Source organism: Chenopodium album, chromosome 10 (assembly GCF_948465745.1).
Source record: "Chenopodium album chromosome 10, dcCheAlbu1.1, whole genome shotgun sequence".
NCBI lineage: Eukaryota > Viridiplantae > Streptophyta > Magnoliopsida > Caryophyllales > Amaranthaceae > Chenopodium > Chenopodium album.
The window spans coordinates 61227231-61254014 of record NC_137843.1 but is presented as its reverse complement, the minus strand read 5'-3'; the positions used below and the strand labels follow the sequence as shown (position 1 = coordinate 61254014).

Genomic DNA, 26784 nt, shown 5'->3' with positions numbered 1-26784 from the left:
TAGTTTTTTTTTAACAATTAATAATTATGATTAGTGTTAACATAATAACATATACTTCATACAACACTTCATAAAAGAAATTATCTTCCTCGCACAAGATCTGTAATTCTTAAATTTGATACGTAAATCAAATACGAAATAGTTTCTATATGTACTTTCGGATTCTATTTACTTTGTAAATATTTTCAAACCATTATTGTTTTAATACAACATCATTACATGATAAAAAGTTAATTTGTCCCACATATTGACTTCTTTTAATACAATATCATTACATGATAAAAAGTTGTTTCCATCAAGAAATCAAGAATGTGCTTATTTCCCATAGACATGCTTGCTTCCGAAATTTAGTAGAGAAAATTTCCGTTGTCCTTCAAATTGGGCCATAAAGCCCAAATTTATAGATCACAGTTACTTATTTTTAATGAGAAAGTTGTCCAAGCCCAATTATTTAAAAGAAAATTTGCTTCGCAAAATTTAAAATGCACCGTGGTGCACCTAGAAATAGGTGCACCACGCCTATATTTTTGAACATGTACTAAAAAAATCTGAACAATTACAAATTTTGAACATGTAGTAAAAACATTTAAACATCGCAAATTTTGAACATTTAGTTAAAAATTTTAAACAATCGCAATGCATCACGCTTATACTTTTGAACATTTAGTAAAAAAATCTGAACAATCGTGAATTTTGAACATTTAGTAGAAAAATCTGAACATTGCAAATTTTGAACATTTAGTTAAAAAATCTGAACAATCGCAATGCACCACGCAAATACTTTTGAATATTTAGTAAAAAATATGAACAATAACAAATTTTGAACATTTAGTAAAAAAATCTGAACAATCGCAAATTTTGAATTATTACGAGTCAGATAAATTTTGAAAGAAGTTTGTCAGACTCGTAATAATTCAATAGTTTTTTAATATTAACTGAACATTTACTGTATATAAAATGAATATTTCTTTATAAAATATGAACATGAAAATTGCATGTTTATGTTCAGTTTTTATGACGTGTTCATATTTTTTTACTAAATGTTCATTTTTTTGTAAAATGTTCAATTTTTTTTTATTAAATGTTTTAAAGTATAGACGTGGTACACCTATTTCTAGGTACACCATGATGCACATAATACTAATTGATTTTCTTCTCTTAGGCAAATTTAATTTTGTATGGTCCACCAATTTGAAGCTTGTGGCACAGATAAGATGAACAAAATCCTGACCACACACATTCAAGAAACAACATTACATTCATATAGTCATATGCTTTGTTTCATATTAAGTCCCCAATATCATATTTTCATAAAATCATTCCTAAAAAAAATGAATTATCATGCTAATTTCTCCCTAAAACCTCAAAATCCATGTACAAAACTTCCTACTAAAAAACCACCAACATTATTATTAATCTCATCATATTATTTGTCACATCCTAAACTACATAAAACTCATGTTGTAGCTCTATCTTCATCCACCCAAAAAAACCAAGAAAATAATCAGATACTAAGCTCACCAAATTCTTATAATGTTGAATTTAAGACAAAGGGAGGTTGTAAGCTTGGAATAGCAAGATATCCTGATTTTGAGTATGATGCTGAAGGTGGGTTTGGGAGTGGAAGTGGTAAAAACGAGTCAAATGGTAAAATTTTGGTAGAATTTGATGTTGATAAGCTTTATATTCCATCATTAACAAGTGGGACTACAAAGTTTTTGGGGTTGCCTTTGCCACCTTTTTTGAGGATTGATATTGTGCCTGAGATTTTCAAGGGATGCATTGATCACGAGTCTGGCAAGGTTAGAGATGTTTCAAATTTCACTGTTTTTTAGGCTACTTTATGTAGTTATGGTTTGTTCGCCAAAAGATAATTAGTGGATAAAGGTTAGTCGTCAAAGCATGTGTTTGATGTAAATGTTCGGCATAAATAGCTATTGAAGTAGTACTGAAAAAAATGAGATTGAAACTTAGAGCTGAATATATTCATTGCAGGTTGATCTTGAATTCAAGGCCAAATTCTGGTTTTCAATGGGGACAATCTACAGAGCACCACCGTTACTGGTATCAACGAACTTGACATCTGAAGAATCACAAGGAAAATTGAGAAAAGGGAGAGGGCAAAGAATGGAGAAAAATGGAAACTGCATGTTGGTAGGGGTGGCAACAGTGGATCCTATTGATGATCTCTTCATGAATACCTTTCTTGGCCTTCCTACTGAATGCCTTGCCGTTATGAACGCCACCATCTCTTTATAATACTTATATGGCTTAGCTTTGAGGATAATAGCAGATATGAGTAATTATCTACTATTGTTAGTAGATATCTAGTGCGACCATTGTATATCCCAGCACAATAAAAAAAAAATGGTATTAAGAAACTTTTATATAAATATACTTTTTGAGGTTCGCAAATAATCTCATTCATGCTTTGAATGTTAATTGCATGAAAAATGAGATTTGTTTTTTTTTGTATAACAAGAGTGAGCAGGTATTTAAATACACCTAGTACCAATATCACACCTCTAATTACAGCTTGTACATGACTAAAGAAAAAACTCCAATCTACAAACAGGATCAATGGTTATCTCCTTCATCCTTTGAGTCTTCTTCAGCCAGCAACCAGAAATGCAGTGCTCCAGATCTTTCGCTGTAAACCAAATTATTGTTTCACAGACACAATTATCAAACAATAGTATTACAACAATAAAGGATTTAGCACTGAATGGCTGCAAGCTGCACATTTCAGTACAGCTACAACAGAAGTGGGAGACGGACCAGCAACTACATCAAATCAAGAACAATTTAGTCAAAGGCCAAGTTGTTTCAAAAAAAAAAAAAAAAGTCAAAGGCCAAGTTCCAGTCAGAAAAGATTTTGACAATCACAACACCACAGTTTGAAGGGTGAATCCTGTTCCCACCCTCTTGTGAAGACTGATGTTGTCTTTGAAATCATCTAACGAGGAATCTGGAAAGGTACACACTGAGTACTGACTATATGGATAAGAAATACCATAAAAATTACTTCAGCATACTCAGATAAAAAATTGTAAATAGACCAATTCCACAGCTAATCCTCTGCTACATACGACTTCAGTCATTGATTGAAAAAGCTGTTTGTGTGAAACGAACAGCAACTTTATGCTGTGCAGTTTGCCAGTACAAGTCCAACTAAATTAAAATCCAAACTCTTGGATTCCATAGGGATCATCCATAAGGAACCTCCTCTGCCCATAGATATGATATTTACAGCTAAAGGGAGCACCAGAGCACTAACTATGAGCAACCGAGGGCAGAGGCTGGCAAAGATGGGAGTTGCAAGTTGATCAGTGTGGCTTGGGTTGATCTTCTTGATGCCAAGTACATAAATATAGCTCTTGGCCTGCCTTCTGAATTCCTCACCAGATTGAAAGCCACTATATCTTATTTCTAGTTTCGACTCAATACAAACCCAAAAGTTCGAATGTTCCAGGACATAAAATAAGAAAAAGAACCAAAGCAAAGCGCACAGAAGGATCAATTTATCAAATAATTAGTCAACCATGACAGTTACATGCAATAAAAGGAAATTCCCATTGTTTCTTACCATGTCTTACAGCAATGAATCAGCAGCCGATTGTAACAATTGATTGTCGTGCTTCTTTACATGAGAAATGTACTAAGAACTTTCTTAGTTCTTTATCTTGTTATAGTGTTTAAAGTATCCCTTTGAAACTGAAGCATATCTTCTAGAAAAACAGACAAATAAAGAAAATTTAAAATAAATTATACGCAATAGTGCAAATGGGATCATTAAGGGAACAAAAAATTGCTAGGAAATAACCTTTCCGCCTTCAGTAGCGCTTTATGATGGACATTGACAACCATTATGGTAATATACTGCAAATTCACTCAAACGCAAGCCTCTGGGATCCCACTAATGAAGCATATTGGCCATCTTGTGACAACAATTCATAGTGTGTCCCAAGTTCTGCAATCCTCCCATCAGAACAAAGTGCAATTTGATGGGCATTCTGGACTGTACTTAAACGGTGAGCTATTACCAATGTTGTTCTTCCTTTCATAAGATGATTCAAAGCATCCTGGACCAAACGCTCACTAACTGTATCCAAGGCACTTGTGGCCTGCATGAAATTAAATTATAAGTCAAATATTCAAATCTATTTGTCTCTGCAGCCTGAAGGCTTGGAAACAAGATCAATATATTGATGTCAGTATGCCTTTATCAGAGAATTAATATTCATCATCACAGGAAACACTTTTCTTCTATAAAAATAGATAATTTTCCTTCACTGGTGGGATGGTCCAACTTTTCAGTTACTATTGTTTTCCTTAAAAAAAAAAAAAAAAAAAAAAAAAAAAAAAAAAAAAAAAAAAGGTCACCAAGATGGTATTACATACCTAAGCAAAACAGTATGTTTCACAGTGTTCACATAAAATCAATGTTAACAAACGGAAAAATTAATACGGGCTTCATCATTTTTATCTTTCTTTGTCACTGTAACTTTCACGAGAAATAATACGAGAGGCACAAATACACAAAATAAAGAATAACAAATGAATGAGTGATATGCTGAAGAAAACTAATGATATCCATTGACGTGACTGTTTATCAAAATCAACAAGTTATAATTAGGGAGACAAAGCAAAGTACTTGGATTTACGGCCCTGCAGGGAAGGGGAAGGTATAAGAGAGGAGAAAGAGCTTTTTCTCTGACAGAGCAGAGATTGGTAACTACATTGTGGCTATTCAACAACATTAAGTGTCAACTAAGAGGGTTAATTACAAGAATAAAATATCAACAGCAGGCAGGAGTCAGAAGGAGGAGTCAGAAGGCAATAGAAACACAAATGATTGATAAATACCTCATCAAGAATCAAAATTGGAGCATTTTTTAAAAGCGCCCTCGCAATAGCAACTCTCTACAGAAGTACAGAGAAAGGTTACAAATTAGGATGTATACCTTATCTTTTACATCCTCCGTAGAAATTCAACAAATTATTAAAACATGTTATACCTGCCTTTGCCCCCCACTAAGGAGACCTCCACGCTCACCAACTAGAGTGTCATAACCCTAAAAACATACAATATTTAGCAAGGATATTATCATTACATATATATTTTCCTGTTTCAAAGGAGCCAATACAAACCTGTGGGAGTGATATGATAAATTCATGAGCGTTAGCGGCTTTTGCTGCTTTTACTATATCGTCCTTAGATACATTAGCATCCGGTTGACCATACGCAATGTTCTCTGCAACAGACACAGAGAAGAGAACTGGATCCTGCACAAGGTTAGTCAGCATATGTTTCAGAAAGACATCATAAGACTGACAATTTGAGTATCAGATGTACCCAGATGATAAGTATACTTTATGTATATACTTGTATATGTAACCAACCTGACAGTTTACCAGCGTGTTGATTGGTACACTGGTTTGACAAGTTATACCAAATAGCATCTTCAAATGTTTGACTGAACTAGCAAGAAGTCCAGCTCAGCAGTCTGAGCAGCCAGTTCAGTACAGTTTTCAAAAATAAAAGTTCTAGTTACAGGAAGCCAACTAGTAGGACAGGACATATTTACAATGGATGTACAGTGGGTTTGGTAATTCCAGGTTCAAATTACAAAAGGGTCGGCCCTCAGACAAATATTAGGGTTCAGGTTGACCCAACTGTTGAAAGCACCTAAGAATTATTACATATTGCTGGCTACTGAAGCATTTCAAAATTTTTAAACGAGTCTACGGAGAAAAGGTTTTCCTTTACTAAGAAAGTAAATAACACATTAGTAAGTAAAAATCTAATCAGAATTTAGTTGATGTCTAAAACATCCAACGACAAACTACTCCGTACTAAATTGAAATAGAATAATTAACAAGGGAAGGAAATTGTAGTAAGGAAGATCAAAAGGAAAAAAAGGAAAGCACGAGGAGAAAAATATATAGATCTTGAAAGAACATGAATAGAAAAACAGTAAAGCAAAAGACTCAATCTATAGCTTCACAGACAGAGCATAATGGTCAAAACATAAGAGTATAAGACCTACCAAAGGCACTATCTCCTAATGGTGTGAACTTTATGCAATTCAATTAATTAGTTCATGAAAGGTTTAACTGATTGATTTGTGATTAGACAATCAGACCCATCCCAATCCAGACTCTTCTGGTTTAAATGGACAGAGATGAATTTGGGACTAAGGGTTTCTTTTCTGGTGTATAGCAGCCATAGTTTAAGCTTGCATCTGATACCACATAGAAGCTATCTAGATTCAAATGCCCAAAAAAAAATAAAAGCAAAAGTTAAACAGCTAAATGCTTAATTACTGAAAACCTACTTGATTCACTATTGAGACAGCTCGAGCCCATTCACTTTTATCAAACATTCTAACATCTTCTCCAGCCACAGTTATGCGGCCACTGGTTGGCTGCAAAACATTAACAAGGCTTGGTTGTGTTATAAAACAATAAGCAACTACACTTACTATTAGGAGAGAGAAAGAATCAACGATGCAAACTAAACCTCATAAAAGCGTGCCAGCAACTGTACAATTGTACTCTTCCCTGCACCGCTTGATCCCACAAGAGCAGTAATAGTTCCACTCTTTAATGTAAGGTTAAGACCTTTAAGGACCTCAACATCAGGTCTCAATGGATAAGAAAAGTGGACATCTGCAGTGATGAGGAAATGTTAAACTAGTAGCTGGCATTTAACAGCAGATTAATTTCTCTACAAGAAGTGACAGAATTGATTTTCCAACAAAGCTGAACATATAACAATGGCAAATTTTCAGGTTTGCTTCAAAATGAACTTCAAATGTCTCACTACTATTCAGTCCTTTAATTCTTAATAGTTGTGAAGTAAAAGGTCAGTCAACCACCCTTTTCAAACCAAGAGTGCACCAAACATGGTCTCTAGGGTAATGCTTATAAGATCCTTTCATCACATGAGGCAATGGAGTATAATATTGATAGAAGCAACAAATAAGGAAAACAAAGCAGGAGTGACTCTAGGGTAATGCTTATAAGATCCTTTCATCACATGAGGCAATGGAGTATAATATTGATAGAAGCAACAAATAAGGAAAACAAAGCGGGAGTGACTCACTTAATTGTAGATGTTATATGTCAGTTGTACAGACACTACTATATATTTCAGAACCTGAAAGTTAAGAAGGTTCTCCGAAGGAAAAAGCCCCTCACCCCTGACATTACAAGGATTGTTGTTCAACATGAAACTATATCAATAAGGCACAATAAACATTCAAAGACCAAATTTTATGACCTACATCAATCTCTTAGTACTATGCAGGCTCAACAGTGTAAGCATATTAACATAGACAGCTAAAAAAAATTTTTAGGCTGTTCAACAGCGTAATCAGTAAGGCATATCTTTCACCTAAAATCTTGTCTAGGAAAGTATAGGAGCCCAGATGCTGTGGTGTTGACAGCATTTGGACACTATGAACTCATAGTATTGAGAGTAATGCTGCTAGCGTAATTGATAGGATTGGAGAGGAAATCATAATGATGATGTCCAAAGGGATTGTTAGGTGGGGACTATAACAATTGGAATGCTTCCTACTATCTTCCTATAACAAGTTCATAGAGCTGATCCTAGAAGAAGTGCTATGAATAGGGGGACAAGAAATCAGGACTTCCCCTCAATGGGCATGTAACCTTCATTTTTGGTAGTGTAGCAATTGGGAAGCCAGGAAAAGCAGCTTGTAAAGGGCTTACAACTTCCTTCAAGATAATGTTGAATATCTTGTTGGGGGCCCGGTTTCTAGTCCCCAGTAGTTAAGGATATAAGTGATGCTGGACTGCTTTCCATTATGCAAGCCAGGGTAATGCTACTGAGTAATGACTCACAACTGTAATTCCCTGGATCAAGAAGCAGTAAAGACCTTCAGCAAACTGAAGAATATTTCATTCAGATGAATTGTTGTCTCGAAAAGGTAGGAAAATTCTGTTTTTCATACTGCAAGGAAAAAAAAAAAGAAAAAAAGTGCTTATTGTTTAGATAGGAAGATTTTTAATAAATTTTTTGGGCACAGAGCTGCATAGCATAATCTCTGCTTTTTCATTTAAAGGGCTTAGGATGCATAATCTCTTCTTTTTCTATATATAAGGCTTTAGGAACTAGGATGCATGATCTCTTCTTATCCCATTTATAGGGATTTAGGATGCATAACCTCTTCCTTTTCCATTTATAGGGCTTTAGGATTGGTTACATTGCTAATGGACTGAAATAACCTCCTAACTGATTAATTTTTTTGCAGTTTTTTTTCCACATTTCCAGGGTCAAAAGGTACCTGAACAAAGCACATTAACGCTGAATAACAGGTACACAGTAGGGAGAGAGAATATATACCAAGTAATTATAGCATCAACCTGACACAAGTACAAAAAACCAAGTTTGGAATACCTTCAAGACTAATGTCACCAGACCAGGCTACGTTATACACATCACTTGATGAGCCCAAGGCTGACATGTAATGCATATGATTAGATTGCTGTTTCTCATCAAATCCATTGTCAACAAATAATTGAAACTTTTCGTCCTGAAGATCTTTTGGTTGAATCTGTCTTTCTAAACCATAAGCAAGAGCTTCGTCAATTTCTGACCCAGAGAGAATCGAATTAATCCTCTCAACAGCAGCAAAAGCCCCACGTAGATCTCCAAATGTATAAACCAATCCTTGAACCTGCATAGTATATATAATAAAAATGGTTATAAGGGACAGTAATAATTTTTTTAATAAAAAAATGTATAACAGCTAAATTATTAGCCAGAAGCAAGAACTCACAGCAAATGTCAGAGTAAAGGTATATCCGATGAAAGAAACCACAGTTCCAACTGAGAGTTCACCCTGCACATTCCGTTGAACCATATAAGTAGACAAATTAAACAAGCTCATAGAGTTTGAATTAATTGTTATAATACTATATTTACCAAACAAAAAAAAAAAATGTTACAATACTAAGGTCAGAGATCATCGACAAATAAATATATAATGAGGAAAAATAATATAGGTGCTAAACAAGTTGAGAAAGAAGCAAAACAAAAACCCTATGCTCTAGAAGATTAGTGCCCTCACTGGAAGACTGCACTCCTGTTTAAACATGAAGGTCACACTTCTAAAAGAGTATTAATAATTTTTTAGCCTATAACAAATTCAGCGTCAAATGACTCACCTTTTGCTTCTGAAGGGCACAAAAACTTGCCCACATACACTTCATAATTTAGATGCAAGTTTCTCATCCCATCAGTCAATAAAGGCTATTCCTATGTTACCGTGTTTTAAATTATCATATGGAATTATGAACAAATGAGTCTCTTTCAGTCATGTTCATTTTCAGTTAACATTATAATTGATCTCTTTTCTTTGACCTCTATCACAAAGGCTTTTAAAAAAGTCTGCTTCACCCTTCCAATATCCCACTTCAGCAAGCTGCTGTTGTTTCCTTTCTATTTCTCCTCAACATTTTATTATATACGTAGTAGTCAAAAAGACATATGAAACCTTCGACATAAGTCAAAACATCCCGTACATGCATGTCAATCAAGAGGATTTATTGCAAAATATTATCATGGAAAAAACAGGGAAAGAATATAATGAGTAACAGGCCTGCTAAGAAAAAAGGCAAAAATTCTACTGCCATTGAAGAAACCTCACCGCTTTAACTTTGTTTCCTCCAAGGATATACAAAGCCAATAATGATACATAAACTGCAATTCGGGTCACTGATTCATTAATGGATTTGTAAGTTCCCAGCTTAATGCCACTCGTCTGATAAGCAAGTATCTGCCACATCAAACAGAATAAATATCAACAAACATAACGCACAAAATCCCACAGAAACCAAAACGGATTCCATTTTCCGATATGACAGATAGATTACCTGGTTACCAAATGCTGACATTTGGCGCTTTTCCCCACAAAAGGATCTCACCTGAAATATTATATCAAGAGTTCAGTACAGCGTATGTGGATGGATCATAGATCCCATCACGCAAAAGCCAAAGTTATAGTTTATGATTATCCAAATCACCCTTAAAAGAGCTAGAGCTGGCAGTGGATGCTAAAATGCTATATTGCACAACTGGAACTCACAGTGCGAATGGCCGAAATTGTTTCTGTCACACAGTCAGACATTGAAGACTGTGCCAAACCATGAGCTTTAAAGATAGGCATAGTTGACCGCTTGTAAACAGCTGAAGAACAAGATGTTAAAAACAAATTATATAGGTAGATGGAAATCAGAAGAAAAGCAAGACTAATCTTCAAAGGAGTTAAATGATGATACTCAATGCAATTATGCAATCGAATCTACATCATTAAGTACATTGAAGTGAACTACATGATAAGAATATGCATCAAGATATATTATCGACTTACAGAACATACAATTCTTTGATTTCAGCAAGTCAAACAACTAGATTTGGATCCATGAATTGTTTCAGGATGCATGTTTATGATGTTCGCAGTAAAGTATGGTTGTGTTATAGCAACACCGAGTTACAAAACACATGCACGCAAATGCACACATATAGATATGCTGGATCTCCTTCTCTCAAGTCTCAACCCTCGCCTCCATGTTGACATGTCTCCTTCTTACATGGTAAAATCTAATGGAGATCATATTTGGCAGTTATGAGGTTTCAGTCTTCAAAATCTACATCCTTAGGTGGTGGTCATTGCTAAAGGGGTGAGTAGGGGTCAGGGGTGCGTTGTTGATTGCACAGATGGTAGGCGTATTGGGCTTAGTTACTAAGAATGACAGATGAAGGTAGAAGGTGATGGAGAATATGGGTTGGTGATGATGGCTTGGCAGGTAAAACTTGAAAATGATTATGTTAAGAGCAATGACCTGCGATGGGGAAATACAAATTCTAGGGCAGCGTAGAGGAATCAAGAAGGCATTTGGGGTTAAAGGGGCACCCCTTTTGTTCTTACAAGGTGGGTTCTTGCCAAGCCCACTCCAAAAGCTTAGCTTTAGCGATTACATACATAATAGAAAGTTAAAATGATAAAGTAAAGAAAATCCTACCTTTACCTAAGGGTACATACCCTATTGCCTTTCATTCAGAAAAGGGATAATACTGGACCATTTTTTGTATTAGTATCAGTGGATGAAGAATCGCAAACATCCACATTTCACCCTCTGGACATGTATGTGATTAGCAACAATGAGATAGGTTGATTTTGACTCAAAGAAGTGGATTTAAAAAATTTGAAAAAAAAAAAACACGCCACAACAAAGGGAAAGGAGGTGGACAATTCTTTTCCATACATGAAATCCTATGAGAAAATTTATGACATTAACATTTAGGTGGAAATCTTTCAGAATATTCCAAACAACCTTTTCTTAAAAATGAATCAACTAAGTATTTTACTCAAGTATTTAACAAGGTCAAAGATGATATTTTGTACACACTTCTAAATAGAGAATTGATATGCAATGAGATAGATGAAATAATAAAAACGAAAGAGTCAATAAAAAAAAAACATTTACCTACTAAAATGGAGACAATAAGCATTAGCAAACCCAATATTGGTGCGAGTTGTGGTGAAAGAGTGAACAGGATGCAAATAGTTCCAACAATCTGAAAGTTATGAGGATATTAAGAAATAAGAATCAACAAAAAAATTGCAGAAACATGTATGGATGAGATCATAGCATGTTACATGAAATGCAGGTCAAACAACCTAGATTATTGACAATCTTCAGTTGACTATTTTTATAATACAGGTAATAAAGTTATAATAGAGAATATATATCCACATTATTCTGATTCCTTTCCCCTGTAGTAAGGGACTGAAGGCTCAGTCCACTTCAGATAAAGCTAGCTATGGATTCTAGCATTCTACACCTTAAGAAGAATCATTCCTGTTTAATTAAAGTAGCTTGCCTCAGAAAGTGCTCTGAATCCTCTGTCCCTTGAAACATTTTCACTGACAATGTCTTTAACAGACCCCAAATCAGAGGTCAACAATCCAGTCAGTTCCCCAACCTGCAAAATTTAGAAACCACAAATGTTGAAACTGAGAAATTATAACCGTTTTAAGTAACCACGACTAATACAACACATGAAGAAGAAAAAAGGGAAAGAAATCTAATGTCCATGAAACATAAGCAGATTTTTTAAAAACAACTACGAAATTCTGAGATGGAATTTTCCATCGAAAACAACATAGTAATGTCATATGCAATGAATAATCTGATTCAAAGTCCCGTCACCAAAATCTCAGAGAGAAATGAGAAACTTCAAGAAGTATGATCCCAAACATCGAAATGTGAGATATGCCAGGATCGACATGCTATAGAGCCAATAGCTGACTAAAGGAGAAAAAAACATATATATCATTAATACTCAAAAGCACCATTGTGCTCTTATTATCAGAGTATGACCTTACTACAAGGTCAAGGCATCTGAAGGTGGAGAATACTTATGATTGGATGCACCTCATTTCTGGGAATAAAATGCATCCAGCACAAACTATGTTGCATCAACAATGATGAAAGGCGACAGGAATAAAATATATATATTTTGCCAAGAACACACATAATATACACCATTTCAGAAATGTGCTGGTAAGATCACCTAAAATAAAGGGGAAAAGAGATCGGCAGATCACAAACTATGCGCAGCTCTAGAGATTGATAAGAATATGAAAATCACACCATACCTTGTAGCGGTCGAAAAATTCCACCTGCATGGAACAAATGAAAAAGTGACAAATTAGAATTAAGCAACTAATGAGTTTCGGAATACTACACAATGTCTTATCAAAATGTCGCAAATACTAAAGCAGACACAGATCATAAAATGTGAAAGGCAAAAGAGATATTGCTATAAATCATATGTACATTTAGGTGGCCCAATTTGGTATTTACATTTAACAATCACAACAGTGCTACAGCAAGGCATTAAAGCTACTGCTTTTCAGGCATATAACATTATTCATGTTGGTGAAAAGGCAAGAAAAAATTCAACCAATATATATGATCTTGCTTAGTACTACAGTCTTGGTCCATCCCACTGAAGTGCTCAAACCTCAAGATAATGTAAAAATCAAATACTCCTATTCAACTAAGCAATTTGGTCCAGAAGCCAGAAAGTCATGAAATTGTTTTAATGCCGCTACAAATTTATATTAGCTATGTGTACAGCTATAGTCGTTACATTTAATATTAGCGTACTTCTTACTGGTACAGTACAGTCTCACATGCACATAAGTAGATACAACTACCACATTTCCTTGGGGGTTTTAATTAAGTATTAACATAAGCATACTAACAGCAATACTTCCTCCGTTCATTAGTCATTGCAACGATTGGAATTGACACGAAGAATATAAGGGAGGAAAGTGGGAGAGGTGGCCCACCCCATACCCATGTGATTATATGATTAGAGGAGAAACAAAAGATGATAAACTAGGACAAAGTTGTAGCTTTTAGTGTGAAATGTTTCCCAAAAGAGAAAGTTAAATTGATTATTGTGAAACTTCTATAAAAGGCAATTGTTGAATTAACTAAAGAACGGAGGAAGTAACAGTTAAATACGTTGATCTGTACTAGACGGCTAGATGCACGATCCTCATTGGTCACCCATGTTTTTTTCTTTGATTTACTATCCCATAGATAATGTAATATGTTTAAACAAAACATAAAGAGGTTTCCTTGTTTCAATTGTTTTATTAGTTACACAGTAGCACGGTATAAGCATATATGAAATTATAATGCCTGATGAGACAAACAATGAGACTAGATAAATTCAATGGGCTAGGATATGCAATGCAATGCTACCTTTTGAATTAACATCCTCCGGAATATCTGAGCTCTTAAAACAGACATAACCTTCTCCCAAATTTTGTTCATGTTTATGACAAATATCACAGTGAAGATTGGCTCTAGTGAATATACAAATGCAATTTTACTCATTACTTTCCACAAAGGCTCGGGTGTCGTTCCTGAAAGAACTTCAAAAAACCTCCCTGCATAATCATGACACATAGAAGCATATAAGGGTTTTACCAAAAAAAAAGATTGGGGGGGGGGGGGGGGGGGGGGGGGGGATAAACCAAATGTAAATCAAGTAGAAAGAAGATATATCAAGAATTGTCTCCATACTGTAAGAAGAAATTAGCTAATAAGCAACAAGCCCAGGACCAACAAAGCAGAGCCCCAGTGAAGAATCCTAAGCTGCTTACTGCTCCAGTGTCTATGTGATCATCTGGATCAAAAATTGGAAAACAAATGTTGTCCCTACCACTAAAACCCTCTCTCAGCCATCTTCTTCACAATCATAGTGGCACCAGGAAGGTAAGGCCGTAAGGGGACACAGGGTACGAGGAGATTGGATCTCAAAAGAGATGTTGGGTTAGAAATTGGGCAGAAAGTACATGGAAGTTTTCTTTCTTGAGGTAAGGAAGTTCTGCTGCAAAAAAACAGTATTTCCTTCACTAGTAATCGTTTAGCCTCCAGAGGTGATACTTTTCCTACTACTAAAGATGGCAAATTGGCAAATCAGCATTAAGGATGAGGCAGCGGAAAAGTAGACTGGAAATTGGAGTAATGTGTTAGTTGCATATGTGATAATAAAGGTTAAACCTGAGATATATGTGCTAAATCACATCTTAATTACCACAACTATAAAAATTATGTCAATAAACATTCATCTGCTGCATTTGATCGAGATGAAGTCATACATTCAAGTTTTTACTCCGCTAACATCAAACCTATGGGCACTACATAAGGACAGGGTTGAGTGTGAATTGTTGCAAGCTTATTCAAACTAAGCCAAGCTTGACTTAGAGCGGCATCAGCCAAAATATATACTTAAGTTGCGTTATCCCAAGGACTCGAGGTGAGTCATAGTTGATAATATGATTGTTTCCCATGTGTTAAGTGAAAAGTATACTTGAAAACCAATCTACCCTGTTTGCATATTTAACATCATTATCCACAAGACAGACAACTTCTTAGATTGTGGTTTCCTAGATTGCCTTTCTATCTCATTTATTTCTAGGACCATAATGTGTATTTCAAAATTCCATACATGATATAAGAGACTCCATCCAAGCCTCTTTATGCAATAGCTATAAAACGTTATTATAGGTTATCATTCAATATATTTTAGTAATCACAAGTGTTATTATAGAATTGAAAATATGTTTCTTCAATGCAGAAAGAGTATGGTTAGAGAAATATCCATAGTTAATAATCCTGTAATGTCGAATACACTTGTGATTACTCGCCTAAAGGTCAATTTAGCAATTTCCACACATCGACAAAATAAGTTAAATTTAGTTGAAGTTGCATTGCTATTGTAAATGATACTTGTATTTAACACTACATTTTGGATTTTAGAGTGAGAAAAGCCGAGCTTCAAGGCTCCGACAACAAGAAAAGGCGACACCTAGGGGGTTTAACTGCTTAAGCGTTGTTCAACTGAATATGCTATTCATCTATTCTTCTCTGATGATTAGATACATTAACATCAAAACGATTCAATATCTATCTCGCAATTCATGAATTACGAAGTACAAACAATCATAACATAATAGAAAACCCTAAATTATCATCAAACAATTCAACTACAATTGTAACCCATAATTCCGACTCTAATTAAATCAAACTATATGAATATTTAAATAAAACATAAACAACTGAAGAATTAAACAGTACCTGAGAAAAGAGGCATAGAAAGGGTACAAGCAGTACCCCCAACAAGAGCAGAAACACAAAGAGCAAGCCGCCATTTTTGGTCCACCAACAAATTCCAGAAAGTTCCCCAACTTATGGCAACCTCTGGTTCAACTTTCTCTCTCCCAAACCCCTCGACTTTCGGGTCCGGGTTCGGGTTCGGGTCAGACACCGAATAGTCTGAAGCGGGTCCGTGTACGTAAGCTGCTGGTGCCCATTTCTGCTTCGGAGTTGACAGTCGGAGGTTGGTGGTGCGGCGGAGGTGGGTCGAGGAGAGAGAAAATGGCGGGAAGTGGTGTGATTGGATGCGGGGGTGAGAGAAGTGGAAGTGTGTGCGGGTGATTGATGGGGAAGAGAGAGAAATTGCCGCCATTTGTGAACGGGGATAGCTTTCTGTAAGAGACTCACGGTTTACCCGTTAGGTTTGCCGCCTGTTCTTTTGAGTTTCTGGCGGAGCAGATGAGATTTCACCGGAGCAAAGCAGTTGCATCAGAGCAAAGCAGTTGAAGCAGAGCCGCACCGAGCAGATTTCATTATCAAAAGTCAATCAATTTACAAGAAATTGATGGGGAGCCGAGATATAATCTGAGCCCTCACCCCTCTAGTTATAGCGAATCCGATCCTGTTGAAGATGTGAGCAGCTGCACGAGCACCAATATCCTGAGTCTTAGCGAACGTCTGAGTCTTAGCGAATCCGATCCTGCTGAAGATGTGAGCAGCTGCACGAGCACCAATATTATTATTATTATTATTATTACTACTACTATTATTATTACTATTACTAATATTATCGCATATTTATTATAATCATGTAATATTATTATTAAATATTAATTATTATTATTATTATAATAATTATAACTATTATTGTTATTAAATATTATTTTATTATTAAAATTTAATAATTATTATTTTTATTATTATTATTAAAAATTAATAATTTGTATTATCTTTAAATATTAGTTATTATCTTTAAATATTAATTTTTATTATAAAAAATTAATTATTATTATTATTATTAGTAAGTATTTATTATTATTTCTATTATTATCATTATTATTACTATTATTATTATTAAATATTAATATTATTATTAATATTATAATTATTAAATATTAATTATTATTATTAATATTATAATTATTAAATATTAATTATTTATTATTATTATTATTAAATATTTATTATTATTATTATTATTATTATTATAATTCAATATTAATTATTATTATTATAATTATTAAATATTAATTTTTAATGATATTATTATTATTAAATATTAATTTTTAATAATATTATTATTATTAAATATTAATTATTTATTATAATTATTATTATTATTAAATATTAATTTTTAGTAATATTATTATTATTAAATATTAATTTTTAATAATATTATTATTAAATATTAATTTTTAAGATTAGTATTATTATTAAATATTAATTATTTATTATTATTAAATATTAATTATTATTATTATTAAATATTAATTATTATTGTTATAATAATTCAATATTAATTATTATTTAATAATTCAATATTAAGTATTATTTTTAAGCATAGCAGAGCAGAGTAGAACAGATTTCAGCAGTAGAGCATATTTCAGCAGAGCAAAGCAGCTCTAAAGAATGAGACCGTAGTACTTCGTATGATATTTGTCATATTAGATATGCACACAATGCGCGCTTTAAATTTCAAAACACATGTATAATAGTAAAGCAATTCACCAAGGTTAGCAATAGAGATTGTTAATTTTGATTGGAACTCTTGCAAGGTTACATATGAACAATAATCATTAGACAACTCTGCGGAATTTATAATATATCAAAATAAAGAATATTGAATAGGTTAGAGTTATTACAAACAATAATATCTATGCTATCAGATAGTAAGAGCAAGAGGCTTTATATTAACGATCCAATCTACTACCTGATTTGGCTTTTGTAGATAAGTTGGATGCCCCAAATGTGAAACTGGGTGGGGAGGGAACAAATGTCTTCGATAATATGATTGATAAACCAAGGGACTAACCAAATGTCTTTTATTGAGTCAATGACTAAAAGCCTAAAAGGTTACCACCTTCAATTTTAATCTTTTGAATGGCGCAATGAAGAGCTTGTTGGACTTCTTTATGAATAGTTGTAGCTTTTGCTAAGGATACTTTGGTTTTGCCGAGATTGAATGTAAATGTCTTGATTATGATTCCACTGTAATCTTTGGTGATGACTAGTGTTGTTGCGAATTGAATTATAATTTCCAACGAAAGAGGAAAACTGTTGGAAAAAGTATGGAGTATCTAATACGAAGTGTATGTGAATAATGAAGTAAGCTACGAAGTTCTCTATTTTTTTTATTTTTTGCCCTTACAAATGGTTTACTTTAACTCCTGAAAAAGAAAAGAGGAAATAGCAAGTCGAAAATGAATACATAGAAAGACGTAGACAGATTAAAGAAAAGCACAATAAGATAACAAAGTAACACGAGGTATTATAGCATACAAACTTCATGTTATAAGTATATGTTGGGTTAGTGTGACTCAATAAATTCCATAAGCTCAACTAATTATGTCTCAAGGATTCCAAAGATTTTCTGGAAAATTCTCGTACGTTGAGAATTTGACGGAGAATTGTGGAAAATTCTAGAATTGGTGAATGGTCATAAAGGTTCTAGATTAATATGGCAATTTAAAGAGTATGTGGGTAGAAGTTTTCACACACTACTTCCACCTCCATATATTACCTATAAATATTAGTGTTGGGCATTATTTGTGAGTAATGTATCCACCTAAATCATTATCTAATGCTCCACCTTCGTTACTATGTACATAAATTTCATCTCAAGATATAGTAACCTTCCTTAAAATAATAATAATAATAATAATAACATTAATTATAAACAAAAAAGAAATAATCAAGTAGCAAAACACAATAAATGAACTATTAAAAACACATACTAGAGAAAGAAACTAGAGGAATATTAGACGGGAAGAAGATGATAAGTGAGTTGTATTATATATTTCCTCCGTTTTTTAGTTGCATAACTTTTGTATTTGTGTACTATACATAAGAAAATTTATTAACTAAAAGGGAAAGTGATACATCTGAATTGAAACATCCATTTTTTTCAATGTGAGTTGATCGATACGAAATCCAACACAAAACTTTATAATAATGATTAATAAATTAAAGTTTTAACCTAAGCTACCCATAATTAAACCACAATATCACTCACTGAAACCACTGTCGCTACATTCACCCATACTGCCTTTTCAGTCAATTAATCAGCCTAGCCATCTTAGTGTGAATCATCGCATACATTTTCGAAACCACACTAATCACCTCTAAAAATCTTATCCAATTAGAAAAATTCATTCCATTAACTGTTTGTTTGTTTTTTTTTTTCGAGCCTCAGTAATATAGAAAATATATCCTAATATCTAAATTAATTTGATAACTCTTATTCAACATCCTTACATCTGTCCGCTCCCTTCGCAAGGCTATTTTACTCATCATATGTACTCTTTATTTTTAGCTGAGTTGGTTGATGGCTATTTAGTGTCTATTTTACTAGTGTAGGTGGTGGGTTCTAATCCCACAACTAGCAATTACCATTACTTGGCCATATCTCAAATTAAATATCATTCTCCAACCTCAAAATTTAATGGTCACACAACCTCCTGGCAAGCAATAAACAAAACTGAAGATACCTTAATGATCCACAAATCTACACCCACATGTCAGGTGATAGTCTCAAAAAATTATGTACAGAAAATCAGTTTGTCATTCAAATCATGATTTGTTCCCATTTACCAAAACCCCCAAACTCACTTCAATAAACTAACTTCCGTACCATTTTCCCAAACTTATTTTATCTCTCTCGTTTTTTCTCCCACTTGTCTTCTTCCCAATTTTTCCGCGCAATTAAATATTTCTCCCAAAGAAAATCCCACAAAATCTTGCACCTCTATTTTCTCTCTCCTCCTAAAAATGTGATTGTAAATCGCCTGACTTTTGCCGCCATAGCTGATAAAGCTTGATCTCCGTTTACTTTCTCTCTCCTCCATTTTTGTTGGGTTTTTCCCAGATGGCACTTTGTCATTGGTTGGTTGTTTTCTTTGCTTTTTTCGGCATTGCTCGTGCTCTTAAAGCTACTGAAGGTGATGCTGATCCAATTTACAGGTTGTCTAATCTTTGCTTTACTTTTTTTTTTTTGTCGTTTAATTTTGATGGGTTTAGTTTATTTTGTTGATTAATTGGTTAATTTGCAAATGTTCGTTGCTGTTGTTGCTGCTAATTAGGGTTTTAATTTGTTGATATATGTGAATTTTTGTTGTTTTTTGAATTTGAAATTTGGGAATTGATCGATTATTGGAATTCATGGGTGTGATTGGTGACATCAAGTTTACTGATTGATTGGATGGTTTTTTTTTTTTGGGATTAAAAAGTGGGGGATTTTTAAAAAGTGAGTTGAAGAATGTGACTTAGTGGGGTTGTGAGTTGGATGGATATGATTAAGGTTTTATTTTTTTAGAAGAATTGATGCGATGATTCAATGTTACAATTTTATTCCACCCTGAGTCTTTTGCAATGGGTTGTTTGACCTTCATAATGAGATTACTTATTAAATCTTAAGTTTTAGTGGTCAATGAGGGGTGGGATGGCGGAGGGGAATGTTAAAGTGGATTATATCCCTCTTTGTGATCGCGATGGCGGATAGTTGGACTTATTAGATGTTCGTTTAAGGTGGTTCCATCCTGAAACCAATTGGAAATTGTGGGAACGTCAAAGTTACACTCTAGCCGTTCAAAGTAAATAAACCTTTTTGATATGGGACTATTCATAAGCCATTAGCTCATTACTCACTTGTGAACTTGTTAAGTTGAGAAAATTGGATAGCTAATGACATCCTATTGGGGTTGAGCATCCGATAGATATTAAGTTCTTGCCTAGTTGCTTGATTGACAACCTTGAAGAAGTGCATTGGGTTCTAATACCTTTAATGGCACAGAAACTCTTCAAGGTAGGATGAGAGGCACCAGGATTAAGGAATTTTATACTTACTTCCATGGATCTTTTTCTGATTGTGTTTATAATAATTTTGTGTAGCCTTTGTTCTTGAGCTACTGTTCTCCTAAACTTCGTATATATTTAATAAAGTGTATATTACGAGCCAATTCAGTGGACGATTCAGCCTGTAGTTTGTCAAATATAGTGTTGATGTTAGAAATGAGTTCTGGCAATGTTTTAGCATTATTATTAGATTAGTAATTTAGTATTGATGATGTGCACTTCATAGCTTTCATTGACTTTGTTTTATCTTCTTCTTGCTTGACTGTTTGGTACAAAGCTTCTACTGATTATATATTCTGTCATGCTCTAGGGTTTGTGTGGAAAATTGTCAGGAGACTGGTTGTGTTGGAAGCCATCAGTGCTTTCAACATTGCATATTCACTGCCGATGGTAACATTTCTGATGGTCGATGGTATCTTCAAGAACCTCTCTATCTGAAATGGAAACAGTGGGATTGCCACAGTGATTGTCGCTACTATTGCATGCTTGCAAGGGAGGAGGAAAGGAGAAAGCTTGGAGAGAAACCTGTCAAGTATCATGGAAGATGGCCATTTCGTCGTGTATATGGAATCCAGGTTCTTATGTATTTCCCATTGTTGAAATATGGTATAGTATTATAAAGTACTTTTTAATTTTGTTTATTCTTTGATTATCATGTTTAAAATGATTTCCACTTGTTTCTCCAGGAACCTGTTTCTGTATCTCTTTCTGCACTCAATCTTGCCATACAATTTCACGGTTGGATATCATTCTTCATTCTTGTTTATTACAAGTTGCCTTTGACGGATAAGCGGAAGACATATTATGAATATTCTGGCTTGTGGCATATCTATGGTGTCTTGGCAATGAATTGTTGGTTCTGGGCTGCAGTTTTCCACAGTCGGTCAGTACTCATCCTTTTGTATTTTTCTGTGTAATTCATTTATCAAATTTATGCATCTGCCGTAGCTTTAAGATATCCCTGAATTCTGCATCCTTAGCTATGTATGTTCTTGATAGCTTCTAAATACTTTGATGTTGGCATCTTGGCAAAAAAGTGCAATTCAAGATTGATTTTTACACTCTAAAGGTTCTCACACCAATAGAAAGGGAAAAGATATGGGCTAGAACGATCAAGGCTTTTTATTTATTTATTTCAAATATATATTTTATACTTATAAAGTTGTTATATTGAAAGCCTAAAACTGGGAAATTTGTGGCTTTGAGGTCGCTATCAGTCATTAATACATTATAACAAGAATTACTGATTGTCTAAACCTGTTAGACTACTGCTGCACTTGCATGTCCTTATGCTTATAGTCAATGATGTGGAAATTGGTTGGCATCTGTAACCTTTCCTCCTTTTACAGAGATCTGGACCTGACAGAGAAGCTAGGTTACTCCTCTGCTGTGGCATTGCTTGGCTTTGGTCTTATCCTAGCTATCTTTCGAGCATTTGAGATAAAGCGGGAAGCCTCTAGGGTTATGGTTTCCGCACCACTAATTGCATTTGTGACGACACACATCTTGTATCTAAACTTTTACGCTCTTGACTATGGTAAATCTCTCTTTCATTTTTTTTATCTATTTATACATTGTTGATTTATAAGGAAGTTTGTTGATTTACAAAGCATCATTTCATGCATTTCATTCATGAAGTGGGGAAGAGGATTTGCTTCTTCTGGGTTGGGTCTGGGCCCTTGGGTGAAACAGAGCCTTGTTACAAATGCAGAGAGACTCTTTGCCCTTAGAATTGTCTATTAGTAATTCACAGCAAATACGAAGTATGGAATAACTAAAAAGCAAATTAATATAATCCTTGAGATCCAAAGTCGAATGTTTTGATTGATCATTGAATTGTGATTGTAAATATTACCCCTTCCATACATTATAAATAGTTGCTCATATGTGAAACTCTCTAGCTTGTAACTTTATATTACTGACCTCTCTAAAAGGTATTTTTAGCACGGTGGCCAATTGGCCTTGGTCCACATCTGCTTTTTACTAGAGCTGTTTGGCTGTTCCTATAGCCTAATACTGGTATTTATTGCACATATTCCCCTTCCCATGATAATGGTGGCTTTAGGATGGAATTATGAGTAAACTAATGAATCTTAGTTGTTTTTAAGGCTTTGTTATTCTCTTGACTCTCAGTTCCAACTTGCATGTAAATTATTAGTATTTTGATGTTTCATGATCACCTGTCTGAATTCCACTTCCTCTGTGTCCATCAGGTCTGAACATGAAAGTGTGCCTAACCATGGGTTTGGCTCAGCTTCTTCTGTGGGCTGTATGGGGTCGTATGAGTCAGCATCCTTCACGTTCGAAGTTATGGATTGTAGTTTTCGGGGGAGCTCTTTCTATCCTCTTGGTGATTTATGATTTTCCACCTTACTGGGATTTTGTGGATGCCCTTGCTGTGTGGCATGCCATTAGCATTCCTCTTTCCTACATTTGGTGGAGCTTCATTAAGGATGATGCAGAGTACAGAACATTGATTCTATTGAAGAAGGCCAAGTAGAAATTTCTGCTTCGGCTTGTATACAGAGTAGATTCGTGCTGTGATCTCAGCTATTTCATCCGTTTTTTCTCTCGCCATTGTGCATCTCTCTGGGATGCTTGCATTGGTGGGTGTTTCTGCTTTGACACCCCTTGGTGGCCAGAAGAACGGAGTTTGTTTCCACATTAATGTGTAATGTGTTGACTAGGATTTTTGTTGAAGATGTATAGTGTAAACATTGTTTGGTCTTCCTCAGTTCTCATGTTCTGTTAAGTTTTTTCAGTTTAGTCCGATTGACTATCTGAGTATCTGTGCACTCTGTTCAAGATTCATATCTTTATTTGGCAATATGGGGGTTGTTATTTCTGTTACAAAAAGATTCATCTAATTTGGTACTCTGTTATATATCCTGGCCTTTATTTTGTACTTCGTATTACCTTTTCTTTTGTCAGTTTCTCTTAGCCTTTTCTGGATTAACGGATACGTGTCAAACATGCTGATTGGCTGGTTGGGTGGTCATTTTTTGTTTTCATGTTTAAGTGTTTCCTGAACTAACTTTTAGTAGGTTTCTGAGATCATTATTAACAATATGGTTGGTTGGTGTCGCTGGAGTTGGTACAGTTTTCATGCTATAGGGTCAAGTCAAGTTGAATCGATAAATTTCTGTATTTATGTATGAACTTAGAAGTGTATTATTTGTTATATATGGCTTTTAACAAGTTCAAACCATATTATTAGGTCAGAGTGATCACCTAAGATTATATAACTGGCAAAAAAATCAGTTGGGTACTCTGATTATGATTAGTGTGTAGTTCTTTACCTCTCTTTTTACTACGAGTTGAAAGTCAAAAGTTCAAAATATCTTATGCAATTATTGAGAATATGTCATATATATCCCAAAGACATGCTGATTAATTTTTCAATCTTTTCATATACTATTCAATCCCTCTTATCTTCCTTAGTATCCTCCTCATCACCACATCTTCATCATCCCCACACCACAGTGAAACTAATGATGATGCTTCGATAAGGCTCGCCTTCAACGGAGTTTCTATCTACATACACGTTGATATATACAACGGTTGATAAATATAGGATGATTATATTGAAGGTGATTGTGCTAATTGGTGAATCTTATTTGATTTATTTTTTTTATTTTTTTTTTATAATATAAAGTGATGTGATATGCTATGATTAGCTTGTGATTTTTGTAATTAGCCTTTTATACTTTGGTTGATATATGTTTGTACAATTTGAATGCAGGGAGTGTTGAGGCCATATTTGAGTCATTTGACAGGTTTGAAATATTCCTGCTGCCATAATTTCAGTTTAATTGCATTCTAATACTTTTTGGTTTATGAATGAATTTCAATTCAAACTCTTAATGTCGATAAGGTTGAACTCTTTGCTAATCAAACGGTGTAATGCTGATTTATACAAAATTTGTAGTCACTAATTTCTGTAACTATGCACAAAAATGATTTCAAAGAAAATGTGACTTTCATATAACTCATTCTAAGTTTACTTATGATTCAACCTGTAGTTGAGCAATTAACTTAAGTAGATGTTAATTACTTTTGTTTATAAGTAATACTACGGAGTTTATGCTTGGCGGTTGGCATTTAGGAATAGGATCATTTAAGCCTGTTTCTATCAAGGTGAGTGAAATTTGGCAAACATATGAAAGATCATAAGTTATCAGTTATATTATATTGGAGATGTTTATGCAGTATGCTATAGTGCTATACCCCCTCCATTTCTTTTTTTTTTTTTCTCCATATATTTTTTAGGTCACTTTTCAAAGTTTGGAAATTGATGAAAGAGAGAGAAGTAAAATGTACTGGATGTGAGAATAAAAGTTCGATTGCTACAACATTAATGGCCCGTTTGGTAAGTATTCATAAATGATGGTAATGAGAATGAATTTGTATGTGAATTTGTAAGGTTCATGCTCATGACAATGCTAGTTCACCCCAAATTGTTCATTTTTATTTATAAATTTTCATTCCCACCCAATACCTCCTCCCAAGCGGTAATGGATGATAATGAAAAAACATGAAGAAAACACATGCTTGAGGATGAAATTGCATTACCATAGGAGTGCTGGTTATCCAGTTACAGAAGCGACCCCATAGGCTTTCGCTTTCGCGTCTCTCTAAAATTGCAGTCATGGTAAAATCTTGGTTTATTTAATTTAATCATCAGGGACTCCCAGGCTTTTCTACTTATGCATTCAACTTCATGTTCTCATCTTCAGCTGCTATTCGGGTCAAGTCTAGAAGAATATTCTTGCTAACCTTCCTAGCATAAGAGAAGTTGAGTCATTCACAGTTTTTATATGATGTATTGATTTGCAATAATAGCAACTGTGTTTCAATACAAATTTTGAACTAGAAGCTAGTATCAAGAAGGAATTAATGCATCTAGTTGACATAGTTATGTCTTGTGATGCACTCTAACACCTGAATTTTCTGAATCGAATTTTATTTTCCATTTCTGCTATGAGCAATTGGAACAGCATCTGAGAACTTTGTATGCATCTGTTGTTACAGGCTTACAGTCTTACAGGTGATTGAGGTTTGAATTATAAACCGACTGATATTATTAAGAGGCACAAGTGCAACTTCAAACTATGATTGTCAAGAGACTTGAAGGCAGGTTTTTTGTTGCTACAATGCCTACAATCTTCTTTGCATTCTTATTTTTGGCATTAAAGTACAAATTGTTGCAATATATCCCAAAAGTTTTGGTCTTTGATGATCTACTGACCATGGATAATCATCGATAATGGAAAACCATAGATGGTCTGTCTTTACTAATTGTTGCTTTATGCATAGTTAACTCAGGCAAGCAGAATTAACAGAATAGATGATCTACTATATGACAACGAGACATTTTGGGAGTCAAGGGAACAAGTTGAGGCAATTTGGTTGAAATGAAGTTGGTGCTTCATACACGAAGTCAGACACATGAGGTAGTCTTTTTTTCCATTCCATTCATTGTACATCATTGCATTCTTGAAATCTTTAATGAACATGTTTGGAATATTCTATTGGTCATTAGTTAACAAGGGAGCCTCTTAGCAATTTTGACCTTCCTTTCCTTTAACTTACCTCTATCTATCATTGAAAGTGTTGGCGCTCGCTGCTAATGCAGCAAGGGACAACGACGGAACAGGATTAGTACAGTGTCAAATTCAATGGGCTATAATGTGACAATACCTGTTGCGGCGGAGTTGTAGAAATGGATTTACACCTAGATAGCTTTTTTTTAGAATTTGTTTTAGTTTTGAATTCGAGTTCATATAATTAATGTATAAGCTTGAATTTGAGCATTCTGGTTTGAAATCTTAATGCCAAATTATTGAAGATCATGTGTTTACAGTGATTATTCTTCGTCTTTTGGCATTTACTTGAGATTTCAAAAGTTACTCTAAGTTCTATAACTGACTAGAAATTAGTATGTAATCTATTCCTAATATATTCTGTTTAGTATGATCTTTTTTAAGTACAACTGAATGA

At 34.2% G+C, this 26784-nt stretch overlaps 3 protein-coding genes and 1 long non-coding RNA gene across 5 annotated transcripts; 3 read left to right on the top strand and 1 right to left on the bottom strand.

Annotated features, from left to right (window-relative positions):
- Positions 1–1259: 1259 nt before the first annotated feature.
- On the top strand, positions 1260–2418 carry LOC145562824 (uncharacterized). Its single transcript, XM_081623230.1, has 2 exons — positions 1260–1802; positions 1996–2418. The coding sequence occupies exons 1-2, from the start codon at positions 1272–1274 to the stop codon at positions 2257–2259; spliced, it is 795 nt and encodes a 264-aa protein (XP_081479356.1). The 5' UTR covers positions 1260–1271; the 3' UTR covers positions 2260–2418.
- LOC145562823 (ABC transporter B family member 28-like) lies at positions 2369–16247 on the bottom strand. Of its 2 annotated transcripts, none has more exons than XM_081623228.1 (18): positions 15697–16247; positions 13816–14003; positions 12696–12719; positions 11918–12019; positions 11521–11611; positions 10119–10219; positions 9907–9957; positions 9681–9809; positions 8811–8873; positions 8429–8708; positions 6524–6672; positions 6339–6428; positions 5152–5286; positions 5019–5075; positions 4867–4923; positions 3824–4124; positions 3587–3728; positions 2369–2650 (listed from the first exon to the last, which is right to left on the bottom strand). In XM_081623228.1, the coding sequence occupies exons 1-16, from the start codon at positions 16085–16087 to the stop codon at positions 3888–3890; spliced, it is 2145 nt and encodes a 714-aa protein (XP_081479354.1). In that variant the 5' UTR covers positions 16088–16247; the 3' UTR covers positions 2369–2650; positions 3587–3728; positions 3824–3887. The 2 variants fall into 2 exon arrangements, with proteins under 2 accessions (XP_081479354.1, XP_081479355.1); XM_081623229.1 differs by having other exon boundaries at positions 3587–3725.
- A 3158-nt stretch (positions 16248–19405) lies between these two features.
- Positions 19406–23696, top strand: LOC145564464 (uncharacterized). Its single transcript, XM_081624772.1, has 5 exons — positions 19406–19893; positions 21095–21359; positions 21471–21667; positions 22134–22321; positions 22998–23696. The coding sequence occupies exons 1-5, from the start codon at positions 19799–19801 to the stop codon at positions 23282–23284; spliced, it is 1032 nt and encodes a 343-aa protein (XP_081480898.1). The 5' UTR covers positions 19406–19798; the 3' UTR covers positions 23285–23696.
- A 502-nt stretch (positions 23697–24198) lies between these two features.
- On the top strand, positions 24199–26640 carry LOC145564463 (uncharacterized). Its single transcript, XR_014094834.1, has 4 exons — positions 24199–24374; positions 24527–24560; positions 25816–26237; positions 26396–26640. It is a non-coding gene; the product is annotated as an uncharacterized LOC145564463 (long non-coding RNA).
- The last annotated feature ends 144 nt before the right edge of the window (positions 26641–26784 follow it).